Source organism: Ctenopharyngodon idella, chromosome 7 (genome assembly GCF_019924925.1).
Source record: "Ctenopharyngodon idella isolate HZGC_01 chromosome 7, HZGC01, whole genome shotgun sequence".
In the NCBI taxonomy this organism is placed as follows: Eukaryota; Metazoa; Chordata; class Actinopteri; order Cypriniformes; family Xenocyprididae; genus Ctenopharyngodon; species Ctenopharyngodon idella.
Genome location: NC_067226.1, coordinates 48,909,914 through 48,926,034, shown reverse-complemented (window position 1 = coordinate 48,926,034; position 16,121 = coordinate 48,909,914). Strand labels below are relative to the sequence as shown.

The window sequence follows — 16,121 nt, the reverse complement described above, 5'->3', positions numbered from 1 at the left end:
GGTCATAACATTTTTTTCTATAGTTGCAATTCCTAAACTTTTTTTTTTTTCTCTAACCAGCAGATGCCTCTTACACCTAAACAATATCCAGAAACATCTTACATGCACTTTGCAATTCTTTAGTTTTGTTTGCAAAACAACTTTTTTTTTTTTTTTTTTTGCTCAATACTTTATTCTTTTGCAACGATATGTAGCTTTAAATTGCGTGTGCGTGTGTGTGTGTGTGTTTACAGCAGCGAAGTCAGCATCACACTGTCTCCTATAGCAGAAGAATCGCGTTTCTTGTAGTAAACTACATTACCCATGAATCTTTGTTGCCGGCTCTAAATCATACAGGAAAACGCATGGATTTACCCACATATCTGCTTCTAATCATCACATATATGTTCAGATTTAGCATTTGAACGCATTTACTCTGATTACCATATTGGCAATAAGACAAAGACTCTGGACTGTGTGATTATTCGTTAGATATTATTAGTGTTAGTATTCTCAGACTGACAGATGGCGTGAAACAGACGGGCGGAAAATAGGGCACGCAAATACAACGAGACAAACGCATTTGTGTTCATCGAGAGACGCATAAAGACTGGGGGATGATGGTGGATAACCGGCACGCCACAGCTCTGGTCATCGCAGGTGTTTTAAGCGTCCTGGCGTCCGTGTATCTGTCGGTGTCGGTCGGCTCGCCGCACTGGTACCGGTACACGAGCCCGCCGGTCCGCGCGGAGCCCAACGCCACGGAGCTGCGCGCGCTGCAAGACGAGTTTCTGGAGGGAGAGTTTGACGAGAAAACCGTGAGCGACGCGCTGTTCCGCATGAACGGGACGCTCGGACTGTGGTGGAGATGCGTTCAGACGCCCACGGACGCGCACTGGTACCGAGAACCCGGTAAATATTGTTATTATTATCAGCAAGAGTTTTATTGTCAGTGATTATTGTGATTGTTGTCTGATTGTTTATTATTTACATTCTTCAGACGGACATTTAATCCCCATTCTTGTACATTTATGTTATGTTGTTTGTTTGTTTGTTTCAGATCCAAAGATGGTGATGGAGTGTGTGAGTTTTACTCTCTCTCAGCAGTTCACACCAAAATACAAAGAGCCGGGAAATCACAACAGTGGAGAAGATCTGATACGAACCTGTGAGCAAACACACACTTCTTTATAACACAAACACACACTTTATAACACACACATACACATGCGCATGCACACACACACACACGTACACATACACACACACACGCGCATACACACACACTCGTATTTGTTTCTCTTTGTGTAACTGATCAGTGTGTGTGTGTGTGTGCAGATCTGTGGCGGTTTCAGTTCTTCCTGCCGCTGGTCTCTCTGGGTCTGGTGGTTCTGGGCGGTTTGCTCGGGTTCTGCGCGTGTCTGTGTGGGAGTCTCACGCCGGCGCTCTTCATCGGCCTCATTCACCTGCTCGCAGGTCAGAGTTCATCTGGACAGTCGAGGGCTTTTTCTTTTGTATCTTCAGACCTGCATATGCACATCATCCCTTTTCTGCTGGTTTCTGTCTCTCAGGCCTGTGTTCTCTGGCCACCGTCTGCTGTTTCCTGGCTGGAATGGACCTGCTGCACCGCGTGTCCGTGTTGCCCGATCACGTGGACGGCACTTTGGGCTGGTCTCTGTATCTGGCGCTCATCGCATCTCCTCTGCACATGATGGCCGCCGCGCTGCTGATGTGGGCGGCTCGCAGTCACAGTCAGAGCTACGACCGCATGACGGTGTACAGAGTCGCTTAAATCACGGCAGCGCTGACAGATTGGATCAGATCGGTGTGGAGTGAGATAGAAACTAAAATGAACAGAATTTGTTGGACATGAATGTCTTCAGTGTGTTGAAGAGCGACTGCTGTCAGAAACACAATCACGTTCTGAGAATCTCAGATGCACTTTCAAGAGATACTGAGCGTGTGTGTGTGTGTGAATGAGTGTGTGCGTGTGTGTGTGTGTGTGAATGAGTGTGAGTGTGTGCGCATGCACGTGTGTGTACGTGTGCGTGTGTGCGTGTGTGCGCGCGTGTGTGTGTGTGTGTGTGTGTGTGCGTGTGTGTGTGTGTGTGTGTGTGTGTGTGTGTGATACAGTTTGAGTTTGAGATAAACTTTCCCTCAGCACTTGTGAATTGATGTCAGACTCAAAGTTGACTTCTGGATTTTCCTCAGTATAAGCAACATCAAACAGCTTGACTTCTCGTGTTTTAGCTTTAGTGAAGTAGTACGAACAGACCAGAATCCTAATGTGTTCTGCTTTTAATTAATCATATTTATTAGGGTTAGGGTTAGTATTTATTTGTATTTATCTATTTATTTCTATACAATTTTTTTTGTTCATTTCTAACTAGGTAGAAACTGTAGAACAGTTAATGTGTGATGATATGTGTCAGTGTTTGCAGTTGATGTTGCTTCTGGTTCATTCGTCACACTGGAAATGGAAGGTCAGGCGCACTGCATTGTGGGATACAGTATCTCCCGCAGCTAATGGTCAGTGTATTAGGGCATTCATGCATACAGAAACATCATCTGTGCACCATATGTGTAGAAAATGTTTTTCTGAACATCTGAACGATGACTTTGTTTTTCACACATGCAGTGTTCCCGTGGCAACAGTAATAAACTCATCATGTGCTCATGTTCACGTTTCTCTCCTTTGTTCATGCTTGTCTTTTTTCATCTCAGTGTGTCCGAGCGGACGGAAGGAATCTCCACTCTTCTCTTCCTGGCGAGGGAAAGAGCGACACCCTTCTCATAGTACGCAGCCTCGTTTATGAAGAACGGATAGAGCGCTTCTTTCCCTTTGTAGCGCAATGTTTCCCCTGAGAAAGACAGGAACATGGGGTCTCCAGGGTGGAGAAGACAGAAATCCCTATCCTGAGCGAAGAGAGAGGATGTTTACCCTGCCATTACTCTTTCTGACAACATCAGCAGCAACGTTTCCACAAAGACGGATTCTCATCTTTCTCTACCTGTAGGTCGGGATGGACTGCGGCTGTGATCATGTGTGTTTGGGGGTCTCGTGGGTAGTCGATATTCTTCACCATCGTGAACACATCAACAGATCCTCCTTCAAACAGGGTCCCTGAGCAGAGAGACATGTACAAGCTGTGAAATACATACAGAAATCATATTTCTGCAGAGGTTTGTAGTTAAAAATGTACCTGCGTTGAACTGACAGATCCAGTCCAGCATGAGCTGAACTCCTTCCTGCATGGCGCTGAAGACCACAGACCTGACGACACCGTGAGGCTGCGATCCGACCTCCATCGCTGAAGACATGAAACACACTCACTAGCAAATAGCTTGTACATTACTGAAGAATAATGCCACATTTACATGTCATTTAGCAGATGGTTTTATCCATAACCATAGGAAACAACACATATATATATATATATATATATATATATACTAGTCAACATTTGAAGTAGATCAAAAAAGTTCATCAAAAGTTGTCTTAAGAACAACTTTGTTTTTGATCCACTTCAAATGTTGACTAGTGTGTGTGTGTGTGTGTGTGTGTGTGTGTATATATATATATATATATATATATATATGTATATATATATATATATATATGTATATATATTATACACACACACATTGTACTCGTGCGTCTCATGTGGGTGTTTGAGGCGATGAGGGAGAGCGGCACACAAACCACAGCCGCCACTGTTTTCATCTCCAACATTTCAGCAATCTTACTCTCCCAATAAACCCTTCTGTATGTTTAGAGTCTTTATAATGAATCTGATTAACAGCGAAGCTCAGCGCAGTCAAGCATTACAGCCCATCCATAAATTAGCTGCATAACCATAAAAGAAGTGTTTGAGTCAGCATTTCACTGCAGAATCAGCGTTCAACAGCTCGTCTAAATGACGTCAGCCGATAATGCTGAACATATCCTTAAAAAATAACAGAATCTGCAGGTCCTCCACTCATTTCTGTCAGTATGTGTGAAGCCAAACAGATCTGTAGTTTGGAGAAAGAATGGGCGAGTGAATGATGAACTCTTTCGCTTTTTAACAGTCTCACCAAAGCCGTGTTTCCCCACTGAATCCAGAGAATAGGCCTCGTCGAGAGGAATATCGAAGTGAACGTATCTGACAGGAGTGGAGGCCATTTCTCTCTGAAAACACACAAGTACTCACTGAAGTTGGACATAAATACAACATTTCATCATAAAATATTTCAACAGTGCACGTCTTCATTCATGCCTGCAGGTGTTTGCAGATGTGCAGGCAGATCCAGTCGCGGTCGGAGTACGTGATGAGGCACAGCCCCGTGTTTGCAGTGGTGTTGTGCAGGTCACACAGCAGGTCGACCGCCTGCGCGCTTCCTTTAGGGCCCAGAAGAGCGTTGAGCTCCTGAGAGCGGATCATCTCATACGGCGAGTGCTCAGAGACGGGTGCGCTGACAGACAGACGGACAGACGGCGAGTCAGAATATGTTCACAGATCAACATTTGACTCACTGGCCCTAACTCTAAATTACAGTAAAGTTAAAACTGCAGTAATGCAGCAGCAGAAACAGTCAAACGCTGTAGAGTATTTAAATACACAACATGTAAATGAATCTGGCATATGCAGTGGCAGTGAAAGGAGCAAATGATCAAATGTCAATGACAGAAGAACAGGACAGTGTGTGCCAGTGACCCAATATGAATTTATGAAGAAAGAGAAATGGCATCTGATCCAGGGCTTGGCATCGCAACATAGAAATGATATGGTGCGTCATACAAGAGGATTCTTATTTATTCTTTAACGTAACCTGCCTGGTTTCAGTGCGTCTGTGTTCTGCAGTTCACGTGACTGATTCCCTCAGAAACTACTGCTCTGATTTACTGGCTCTCTTTCACACGGACACGCTGAGTCTCAGTTTCACCATGTCTCTCTTTTGATCCTAAACATAAACTTTGATTAACTTTCCTAATTTGATAAGTTTCTATCACAGTTAAAATGTGACACATTAACATTTTATTCAGATATAGTACAATATTTTGCTAATTTTGAGGCACTCATTTCACACTGTTGACTCTCTAAAAGAATCTTAAAAAACTTTCTGGATTGTGATTTATTGTGATATTATATCATAGCCGACAACATCCAGCCATAATATATCTAGCATACATTGTCGATATGCAAACAAGGCTGTACCGACCCCTAATATTTTTCACTTAAACTCGCTGATTACCTTGAAAGTCTATAGATATGCCGCCAGTTCATACTGCAGTTAACACTTTCTCTGACAAGCGGATGCAATGAGACCGGTTTTCCGGTTTGGTCATGTGACGTTCGACATATACCCTATTGCTGCTTTCTTTCACTTCTTTGTCATAGAGAAGATCCCGGTTTTATTTTTGCATGGCACTAACTTCATCATGTTGCACGTTAGTATGCAGAAGTTTACCAGTCGTTTACTGAAGCTGTTCTCTGACAGTGTCTTCATATTGCAGTACTGCACTGTTTCTGCCAGGAATGCTGTCGTTATTTCCTCATCTCTATCTTGCGTCTCACCTGAGCGCAGCTCGCGTGAAGCAGCGGTTCAGGTCCGTCTCCACGTAACGGACGCACAGCTGCACGGCGCGTGGGTTCGACATGAGCGTTACTACGGAAACCGGCCCTATCCCATCCTCCCTCCTCTTCAGCCTCTCCCTCACCAGGTAGATACCTGAGAGCTCGTTGCCATGGGTACCACCACACACCGCCACACGCGACATCGCCGGCAGAGAGACCACCTGATAATTCAACCAGTTATCAATTTATAAATGCTCTATTCACTTACAACAGAAATCTAGATTTATACACTTCCTGTAATGAGCATCATATAAAGCTGCATTAATGTAATGATATTAGGTTCCTGTGTGAGTTCATGAAAGGACTTTACTTACGTTACTCCAGAGATGATTGTGTCTGTCCATCTGCATCAGAGCGGCTCTTCTGACTGACGTTTGACCTTTGAACTGTGACCCTGCACTGCAGCTGTGCTCCGAGAGAAACACAATGAAACACACTCATGGTCTCAGAGCCTCTGTCGGTCGCGCCGCTGCTTCCACTGAGTTCATCTGACTCAGCAACTCTCTCTCTCTCTCTCTCTCTCTCTCTCTCTCTCTCTCTCTCTCAATTCAATTCAGTTAAATTCAAACGAGCTTTATTGGCATGACTGTGTGAAATAGCACACTGTTGCCAAAGCAGCAATAAACATACAAATATATAGATAAATAAAAGGGAAAAAACATACACATGACCATATTATACATATTTACTGTATGTTATCACAATGAACAAGAAAAGACAAAGTAGAAGAATAGAGAGAGCAGTGATAAAGGGAAAAGAGGGTTCAGTCTTTTTCCTTCATATGATGGAGGGAGGACACATACTGCGCTGCCATGTGAATACGTTTTCCTTTCTCTCCCAAAATATATGAGAGTTTGTCTTTGTGGCTCGCTTGCTGCAAAGACTCACAATGCAACTAAATACACTTGTTAGGGTCCCTTGAAACATTTCCGTTGTTCTGTGCTATTTGCAGCGCGTTCTGTATTTGGTTGTGTTGTGCGTATTTGCAGCGTGTTTCTGCAGCTAATACTTTTCATAAAAAGTAACTAAGTAACACAATTAGTTATTTTTTCAGGGAGTAACGCAATATTGTAATGTGTTTCTTTTAAAAGTAACTTTTGCCAACACTGATCATCACCTCATCAAGACACACACATAAGCACACACCTCGCTTACCCTCACTGTCTGCTCTCGTTTTGAGACAAGACTCTTACCTGCATTCCCTAAGCTCCTACGTTTCTCCAGCGTCTTCAGTTTGTCTACCTGTGTGAATCAGAAGATTACCAGTCTACTTACCGTCATCAAGACGAGGTGTGCGCTTCATTGGTCTACTTCATCCTTTTCCATGATCTCCACCATCACCTGCAAAACAGTAAACTCTATCACCATCGAGTTATCTTCTGAATTGCTTACCTGTTTTTCTCCTCGTCTGCTGCAGTAAAGTCTATCCTTATTTCGACTAACCATCTGTCTGAGTCTGATATTCCGTAACACTGTGCACATTCTAACGGCTGCTATTGCCCACAATCCACTGCGCTCCGGAGGATTCGGTTCAGAACTAGTCAAGTCACCTTTATTTATATAGTGCTTCATACAATACAGATTGATTCAAAGCAGCTTCACAATGATAAACAGGAAAGTAACGATCAATGGTGCAAACAGAGTTTAATTCTGCTCAACAATATATACAAGTAACACTTAATTCATATGAAAACTGTCACACTAGTAAAAAGCCAAAGCATTTGAGCTGACCTGTGGCTTTTAGCGGTTTCCAAGATCTCCAAGAGACATCAGGAAATAATATACACGCTTCACAACTTATTCAGAGAAATGACGCTGAATATGGATTTAAAGACATGAAGTTTTATTTCCAGTGTCACTCCGAGCAAGATGATGCATGAATGATAAACCTTTTTAAAGGGGACATGTCATAAAAATCTGACTTTTCCGTGTTTAAGTGCTTTAATCGGGTCCCAAGTGCATCTACCAACGCAGAAAATGTGAAAAATGACAACCCAGTAAGTTTTTCTTGGCAAGCCTTTCTCTGCAAGCATGTGAAAAAACGAGCCGCTCAGATTTCGCTCCCCTTGTGACATAGGAAGGGGATCTTATTATAATATTAATCTGCATGTTTCTATCCACTGCGCCGCCATTTTGTTTTCGCAAGCGACAACGGTGTACCAGTTCTAACGCCATGACAAAAGTTCGATCAAAACATGCTAACTGTTCTGTCGATGGCTGCACAGACAAACACTATTTAGAGTCTCGTTAGCTTGGCTAGCCTGAAGTTGACCCTGGCAGGCTTGATTGCTAAAAAAGCAATATTTCATTCAGAAACGTCCAGTTTCATTCTAAAAGTTGTAACTTCTTCCTGAGTCTCTCCATCAGTGTCGACTCCGGTTTGAACAATGTAAGGCTGAACACCGTTACTGACAATCCTCATTTTGGCTGCGTGAGATTCTCCAACTTTGTTGTTGTTGAGCTGTTAAAGCTCCGCCCTCTTCTGGAAAGGGGGCCGGGAGCAGCAGCTCATTTACATTTAAAGCGACACACACAAAAACGGTGTGTTTTTGCTCACACCCAAATAGGGACAAATTTGACAAGCTATAATAAATGATCTGTGGGGTATTTTGAGCTGAAACTTCACAGACACATTCTGGAGACACCAGAGACTTATATTACATCTTGTGAAAGGGGTGTTATAGGTCCACTTTAATATAATTTAGTGGAATTTAGTAATTGTAGGGAATTGTATGTATTGTAAAATTTAATGTATATAGAAATCAGTTTCTAATAATAATCCCAGATATATGTTCATGCTTAATATTTCCAATTGCGAACATGCAGAAACCTATTTTTTTGTTAGTTCAGTTCCCGGTGTCGCCAGTGTGCCGTAGAGAAACCCATCTTAACGATTTCTATATATATTGCTTATCCTGCTTTAAAAGACCATAAACATTACAGATAACTTTTGAAGTATTACATAAATATATCTTAAAAACTATTCATGTGCCACTGATACACTGCAAATCAGATGATTTTAGATTTTGGCTGTGATGCCAAATGATTGACAGTGATGCCCTCTGTCGATAGGGAATGGTAAGATGGGCACTCGAACACTTATGGTGGCACTTTAGACCGCAATGAGCAATCCAGTCATTTATATAGATCAGTGCAAGGAACTCCATCAGGTGGCAGAAATGGGAGAAACCAGGCTCAGTTCTCCTCTGGACAACCAACGAACACAGTGTGATTGTGATTCAGGCTGCATCACGTCAGATTGTAGATTGGTATCATTTATATATTTCATCCAGTTCCTTCTGCTTGAATATTGGGATAAATCACCCTCACATATGGTGGGAGGAGTTAAATCTGGCCATAGAGTTTGTGCAGAACTACAAACACAAATAAACAGAACTACAATCATGCCGGATGTGTGTGAGACTGATGGTTAAGTAGAGACACCCTAAAAAAAATTATTAACCAATATCTAATCTGATTAAAAATATGTATTTAATGTTTTCTGTTATATTTAATCTTCAACAACATTGTGAATCTTTATAAAAAATATGAACAGCACAATACCAATAGATATGTTTGGCTATTAACTATAAAATGTATCATTATGCAAAAATAAATAAATAAAAAATAAAAAGTAGAGTTCACATCATGAAAAACCCAGACTGGCAGATTATCATGCTACTTGTTTTCTCTCCAATAGGAAGAATTTTTAGTAGTTTAAGTTTAATTAAATAAAATGTGGGGTATGTATGAGGATGTTAACTGTGACAGGATGATTAACTGCCTGTTATGACGTGGTACTTTGTCCCAATAAGTTAGGCTACTCTTCTGCTGCACAAAATTAAGAGTAGGCTATACTTTTAGGTCGAAGTATATGTATGATGCAGTATGAGAAACGCAGATGCGCTGGAAGATCTTATGTGAACTCCCCTGCTCAGTGAACACTGCGTAGGGCGCCTGTGAATTATGGAATCCCAAGTCTGCCAAAATTAAAAATAAATAAATACATAAATAAATATACAAAGAAATGTAAAAAAGCAAAAATAAATAAATAAATATATAAATAAATATACATAGCAAAAAAAAAAAAAGCCAAAAAAAAAAAAATGTATACATTTTTTCCTTATTTATGTATATATTTATTTTTTTCCACATTTATTTATTTTTTCTTTTATTTATTTATACATTTATTCATTTAGATTTTTATTTCCACATTTATTTATTTATTTATGTATTTATTTCCATATTTTATTTCCATATTTCCATATTCATTTCTACATTTCTTTATTTTTATATTCATGTATTTTTACATTTCTTTGTCCGTAGGGTAATGAGGAGGGCGTGGTTTACCTCAGACATAGCAATCGAGCTCAGAGTAGGCGAGAGCGAAGCGTTGAGGCCACAGTGACATCTTGTGGTGTGCCCGAAATAGTGTAGCCTACTGACGTTGATACTGGGATGAATGATTTGAATGGGTAGTATGGCCAAAATGTCGCGGGTTAAGTAATATAACCCTGGATAGGCTACTCTTTATTCCGGACATGGCCGTAGAACTTCGTCTGGTCTGGATTTGTAAAATGTCCTGCGCTGGCAAACATGAACAGCAACATCTTCAGCAGATCTGAGAACAGGGACTCTGAAATGGAAGCGCTTGTTATTTCCCAATATTAATCATTTGAATGAATGGGCTTGCGTCTGATTGAGATTCGGACACCGGTCAGAACACAGAAAGCAAGCAGCGCACATATAGACTACAGTGAAGTCAACGCCAGCATAATGATCAATGCATTTGAAACGAGACCACAAATTCACTTCACATTCATATTTCCTACTTTTACATGCACAACATGTGACAAATGCTTAAAATACTACGTATACTTCAAAGATCCAAAATAGAACGAGGCGTCGGTTACAGTAGAACATTTTGTCGTGTCGTGGGGACATTCTAAAACATTCTTAACGTGAAAAACGCTTAACAGGGCTTAATGTACTAAGACAGTGATAAACTCACTAAACATCATAATAATAAAGCATACTACGTACAAAAAAGAGTTTAATAACACGTAAAGCCTTTTTCTCTCATAGAAAACCATTATAAGAAAACGCTTAATGTGGCTTAATGTACATTAGACAGTGATTTTTAAAAATGTTGAGATCATATTCATTATTATTATGACGTTTAGTGAGTTTGATTTTTTAATATCACTGTCTTAGTACATTAAGGACAAAGAAATGTAAAAATACATGAATGTAAAAATAAAGAAATGTAGAATTGAATAAATGTAGAAATGAATAAATGTGGAAATGAACAAATATGGAAATAAATAAATAAATAAATGTGTAAATAAATAAAAATCGAAATGAATAAATGTATAAATAAATAAAAGAAAAAAATAAATAAATGTGGAAAAAATAAATATATACATAAATAAGGAAAAAATGTATAAATAATTATTATTATTATTTTTTTTTTTACTGCTTTTCTATGTATATTTATTTATATATTTATTTATTTTTAATTTTGGCAGACTTGGCATTCCATAGTGAATAGCGTAGCTAATACTGACGCGTCCAGCAGGCGGCGCTGAACAGACATCATTGATCGCTCACCGCGTCATCGCTGACAGGCGGCTCAGTCGAGCGGTGACGTCATCGAACGAGTGAAGATGGCGGATCCGAGTGCGAAACAAACTGGGCAGAAAAGGTAAACAATGTATACATTTACAGCAGTTTGTCGTGTTTTTAGGAAGTAAATCTCACAAACGCAGCTTCAGCTATGTCCATAATGCGATACAGACTTCTGTTTTATTGCTTCAGATTAAAAAAAATTAATCCCGATTAAAACAGACACACCCAACGTCATACTGATCCTTATATTAATAATAATAACTGCATCTGTATTAACATGCATTATGATTAATCTAGAAGAAAAGACCAGCAGCGATTTAATTTGCATTTATTGTTATATTAATAATCAGGATTAATCAAAACGTTGGTGCCAAAATAGCTCAAAATCATTTCATATTTATCATCACTGTTTATTCATGATTGAGAGTAAAAGATCAACGTGCTACTTTGAAGTGGGAAAAAGGATCCACAATTTGCAGTTTTTTGTGAGTTTGTTGTTTGTCTCTTGACTCTAAGTTTAATTTCAAGCCCGAATGAAGTCGGACCTTCAGATGGTCACGTGATCTGCTCTCATTCACACTGTAACTGAATGTAAAAATATTTGTCATATACATACATATACGTGTGTGTCAAATATTTTGTGACAGTAAGTTCAAAGAATATGATTTTGTGAATTAAAGCGACGCGCTCATGTACACAGTCTCTCTGTCTGATATTGAACCCTTCCAGCAGATGAAGTGTTGGTAAAATAACTTTACTGAATAATTTCAGTCTGACCAGCACAAACTCGAGTACTAGTGTAACCCTTGATATGTAGACGTTACCTGCTCTCTAACAGTAATATAGAGTGATTGAAGTACAACAGATGAATGATCATAGCAGAACTTCTCCAGGTGTTTCAGTTATTTCTGACAGATTCATTCAGTATGGGTGAAACCTTCATCATTCCTGATTGAGATCAGCGTCAGAGAGTCTTCAGGTCATGAACGCTCGATTATGAGTGGCAGAAGTGTAAGAAAACCGTATTTCGTCACATAAAGCAGTTCTCTTATTGTAACTATAATAACTCAATGACAATATTCATGTTCAGAGACACATTTCAGTCCTACGCAGACATCAGGACAGAATCTTCTGTATTAAGAAACATTTAAAGTCACAGCAACGCATGTCAGAAGTGTCTTGAAGCCTCATAAAGATCACCAGTGTGATGTTTTGAACACAAGTGTTACTGCACCTGTGTGTGACCCTGAGCGTGTGTGTTTTGTGTCTGATTTCAGCGTGAAGATCGCGGCGGGAGCCGTTGTGTGTGTGGAGAGTGACATCAGAGGAGACGTGACCATCGGTAAAACGTCACCGTTCATCATAAAACACATTTAACCCACTGTAAACCAAGCACTTCAGCAAAAAGTTGTTTTTACAGTTTATACAGTGATGATACAGAGATGGATATCATTTATTATCCTTTATAAAACAGACAGTCCTCTGATTGGCCGAACCGGTGTTGCAGTGTTGCTATGGTAACAGCAGCTGCTGTGAATGTCACTGCACAGCACCCTTAGAGAGCGACTATTAAAGGGTTAATTCTCCTCATTTACTCACCCTGCTGTTGTTCTGATGCCCTTCTTTCTTTTTCAGACCTCAGAAGGGGAAATTGTAAAAAAAAATGTCCCGCTCGCACTCGTCCGTATAATGGCAGTGAATCCAGCTTCTTAAAAAAAAAAGATCCAAAAGTATCAGAATGATCGAAAACTAATAATAACAACAAACCTAAATTTAATGAAAGTCCTGTCATTGGACTTCTGTGCGTTCATGAGACTCCGCTGTGTTCACGTTCACATCTGTCATTCTGACTGTCGTCACAGATATTTAACTCAGATTCTGTTTTTGGGATTTCTAGGCGTTTTTATTGATCTTGATTTATCACAGATTGTGTGTGTTTCTGTGTGAGTCTCATGAACATGACACAGAAGACCAGCGGCCGAGGGCAGGATTTTCCTTAAATAATACATTGAATTTCAGCTCGATTTTCACCAAACCCTGTCGTAAACCCCCAGAACACGTGGAATATACACGTCACATGGGATCATTCTGTGACACTTCACACAAACACACCCCTCTCTTCATTGCTCCGCCTCCAAAACTCACACTCCAATCCTAACCACCCTGCTCCGCGTCGGTCTCGAACCCCGGCCCGATCGCTGCTGGCAGGCGAGGCGAATGCACTAACAATGACACTAAACACCTCGTTCTCTAGCAGCCGTCAGTGCGTCTCTCACTATCTGGCCGCTGTTACACACGCAATGAGAGAGTGGATGTCTGTTTACCACAGCTGACGCACAACCAAATGCTTCACGAAAAATAAAGCTCAGATGATGAACGAATGACAAGGAAGCACAAAAAATGAACATACAGTACACAAGAGTAAATAAAAAGTGTTCGTTGTTAGTCGCAAACAGCACAGCAGCTCCAGACACTCAAACCCAGTGTTACTCACATGAGAAGGAATCAAATCAGCCTCCGCGTCTGTTTTCAGGCCTTCCCTCTTAGCTCTCTCCAGCGCTGGAAAGCTTTTCTAATATAAATGTGGTCATAAACCTTCATTCCAGTGATATTCTTTTTATATATCTAGTGATGGCCGATTTCAAAACACTGAAACAAAAGATTCGAATCAGTGTTTTGAAATCGTCCATCACTAGATATTGTTGAAAAGTTGTTACTTTGTTTTTTTGGCGCACAAAAAGTATTCTCGTCACTTTATAATATTAAGATTGAACCACTGTACTCACATGAATTGTTTCAAATATGTTTTGAGTACCTTTCTGGATCTTGAGAAGTTCAATGGCATTACTGGCTATGCAGGCCTCACTGAGCCATCGGATTTCTTTAAAAAATATCTTAATTTGTGTTCTGAAGATGAACGAAGACCTTATGGGTGTAGAACCACATGAGGGTGAGTAATGAATTACATTATTTTCATTTTTGGGTGAACTAACCCTTTAACCACCATTATCCAGACGAGCGCGAGCGGGGCGGTTTAAAAAACTCTCCTTTTGAGGTCTGAAAAAGAAAGAAGGGCATCAGAACAACAGCAGGGTGAGAAAATGAGGAGGTCATTTTCATTTTAGGTTGAACTGACACTGAAGGATGAACGTGTGTGCGGTTAATGTTTTTAGTATGTAGAAATTGTTTTATCAAAGCAATAATTGAGTCGAGGTTTTGTGATCGAAGAGCATATTAGTTGGAAATGTGGTCTGTTTTGTGGAATGACTCTGCTCTGGATTTCAGGAGCTCGGACCGTCGTTCACCCGAAGGCTCGGATCATCGCGGAGGCCGGACCCATCGTGATCGGAGAGGGAAACCTGATCGAGGAGCAAGCCTTGATCATCAACAGGTCATTATTTATCAAACACACAAGACTTCATTCATGAAGATGTTTTTAATGAAATCTGAGGGTTTGTGTCCTTCACCTCTGAAAAAACATTCATGAGGAGATGATGAAATAAACCTGTATGAACGGAGCGGTTTAATCTTCTGAAGAGACACGGTCACTTTTTATGATCAACAGATTTAATTTAGGCTTTTATTCACATATAAATTATGGGTTTGGATGTTTAATTTTGAGTGAACAAATCCTTAAAGTCTGTTTCTTCTCTCATCATGCGTGTGAAATCAGTTTTCCTGAAAACATCCTGCCCGACGCCGAGGATGTGGAGCCCAAAACCATGAGCATCGGGATCAATAACGTCTTTGAGGTCGGATGCGGTATGTCTTCATTTCATCAGACCGTCGCTTCAGCTTCAAGCTTCTGTCAACTAAATCTAACTTGAGTTTGTTTTTTCAGTGTCTCAGGCCTTGAAAATCGGGGACAACAACGTCATCGAATCCAAAGGTGAGAAAAGCGTCTGTGAAAGTCATGGAGAAACACTGAAAGAGCGGCTGATGATGTTTGTGTTTGTGTTCAGCTGAAGTCGGGAGGAACGTGATTCTGACCAGCGGCTGCATCGTCGGCGCGTGTTGTCAGGTGAACACGTGTGAAGTGATTCCGGAAAACACGGTTATCTACGGCTCCGAGTGTTTGAGACGCGTGCAGACCGAGAGGCCGCAGGTAACCGGACGTAAAGATATGATATGATGAAGATAAATCAGCGCTTCATTCTGACTCTCTGTCTCTCCATTCAAGCCTCAAACGCTGCAGCTGGACTTCCTGATGAAGATTTTGCCGAATTACCATCATCTTAAGAAAACGGTGAAAGGAAATTCGACTCCGGCGAGAAGCTGAAATCACAGAACAGCTGAGAATCTGAAATATAAAAGATGAACACAGATTTGCTTTTGCTTACAGTTTATTTCCTGCTGTTGACCTGCACATAATGTTTCTGTATTAGGTTGTGTTGTAAGTTATTGATGCATTAAAAACTCTGTCACGTGTGTCTGGCCGTGTTTTTGTTTCTTGTGCACTGCATTTCTGTTCCACATGGTGCCGCCAAACTGAAACCACTGAAAGCGAGTTAGTCAATATTTAGCGTCGCATTTCCAGCTATTGTGACACACACACACACACACACACACACACACACACACTCTCTCTCTCTCTTCTGACGTTTGGAAGGTTGTTGTTTAGAACATCAGAGTTTTGTATAGAAAACATAAGTTCTGGTTTGATTGAATATGACGGGGTCTATAAATAGCGAACAGAGGCTGCAGGTAATAAAGGGCAGCGGTCAGTGCTGGTTAAGGTGTTGTGACAGATGACCTTTGCATCATGGTTTAAACTTCTGATGTGAATTGACATTTCTTCTACAGTATTTCCATACACTTTAAACATTTGAGTGTTTTTCCCTTCCCATGTTATTTTCAGTGTTTGTGGGAAACTGATGGCTCGCTGATCGGCATTTT

The 16,121-nt window shown here is 40.5% G+C and overlaps 3 protein-coding genes across 3 annotated transcripts; 2 read left to right on the top strand and 1 right to left on the bottom strand.

The window, feature by feature from the left end:
- Positions 1–221: 221 nt before the first annotated feature.
- On the top strand, positions 222–2,658 carry cldnd1a (claudin domain containing 1a). Its single transcript, XM_051901467.1, has 4 exons — positions 222–891; positions 1,040–1,147; positions 1,318–1,455; positions 1,551–2,658. The coding sequence occupies exons 1-4, from the start codon at positions 597–599 to the stop codon at positions 1,769–1,771; spliced, it is 762 nt and encodes a 253-aa protein (XP_051757427.1). The 5' UTR covers positions 222–596; the 3' UTR covers positions 1,772–2,658.
- Positions 2,659–2,694: 36 nt separating this feature from the next.
- LOC127516661 (N-acyl-aromatic-L-amino acid amidohydrolase (carboxylate-forming) B-like) lies at positions 2,695–6,023 on the bottom strand. The gene is made up of 7 exons (XM_051901468.1): positions 5,912–6,023; positions 5,538–5,758; positions 4,239–4,434; positions 4,057–4,150; positions 3,183–3,290; positions 2,991–3,103; positions 2,695–2,895 (listed from the first exon to the last, which is right to left on the bottom strand). The coding sequence occupies exons 1-7, from the start codon at positions 5,945–5,947 to the stop codon at positions 2,695–2,697; spliced, it is 969 nt and encodes a 322-aa protein (XP_051757428.1). The 5' UTR covers positions 5,948–6,023.
- Positions 6,024–11,175: 5,152 nt separating this feature from the next.
- Positions 11,176–15,653, top strand: dctn6 (dynactin subunit 6). Its single transcript, XM_051900498.1, has 7 exons — positions 11,176–11,301; positions 12,503–12,567; positions 14,511–14,616; positions 14,899–14,987; positions 15,067–15,114; positions 15,188–15,330; positions 15,406–15,653. The coding sequence occupies exons 1-7, from the start codon at positions 11,264–11,266 to the stop codon at positions 15,502–15,504; spliced, it is 588 nt and encodes a 195-aa protein (XP_051756458.1). The 5' UTR covers positions 11,176–11,263; the 3' UTR covers positions 15,505–15,653.
- Positions 15,654–16,121: the final 468 nt, after the last annotated feature.

Bases quoted from the DNA above. Each gene is read 5' to 3' on its own strand.
- dctn6 (XM_051900498.1), top strand. From the start codon at position 11,264: ATGGCGGATCCGAGTGCGAAACAAACTGGGCAGAAAAG. The intron at 12,568-14,510 runs GTAAAACGTCAC...TCTGGATTTCAG, and splicing joins CAGAGGAGACGTGACCATCG to GAGCTCGGACCGTCGTTCAC. The intron at 14,617-14,898 runs GTCATTATTTAT...GTGTGAAATCAG, and splicing joins CAAGCCTTGATCATCAACAG to TTTTCCTGAAAACATCCTGC.
- cldnd1a (XM_051901467.1), top strand. From the start codon at position 597: ATGATGGTGGATAACCGGCACGCCACAGCTCTGGTCATCGCAGGTGTT. The intron at 1,148-1,317 runs GTGAGCAAACAC...GTGTGTGTGCAG, and splicing joins AGAAGATCTGATACGAACCT to ATCTGTGGCGGTTTCAGTTC. The intron at 1,456-1,550 runs GTCAGAGTTCAT...TCTGTCTCTCAG, and splicing joins CCTCATTCACCTGCTCGCAG to GCCTGTGTTCTCTGGCCACC.
- LOC127516661 (XM_051901468.1), bottom strand. From the start codon at position 5,947: ATGCAGATGGACAGACACAATCATCTCTGGAGTAAC. The intron at 4,435-5,537 runs GTGAGACGCAAG...TCTGTCTGTCAG, and splicing joins TTCACGCGAGCTGCGCTCAG to CGCACCCGTCTCTGAGCACT. The intron at 4,151-4,238 runs GCATGAATGAAG...GTGTGTTTTCAG, and splicing joins ACATCTGCAAACACCTGCAG to AGAGAAATGGCCTCCACTCC.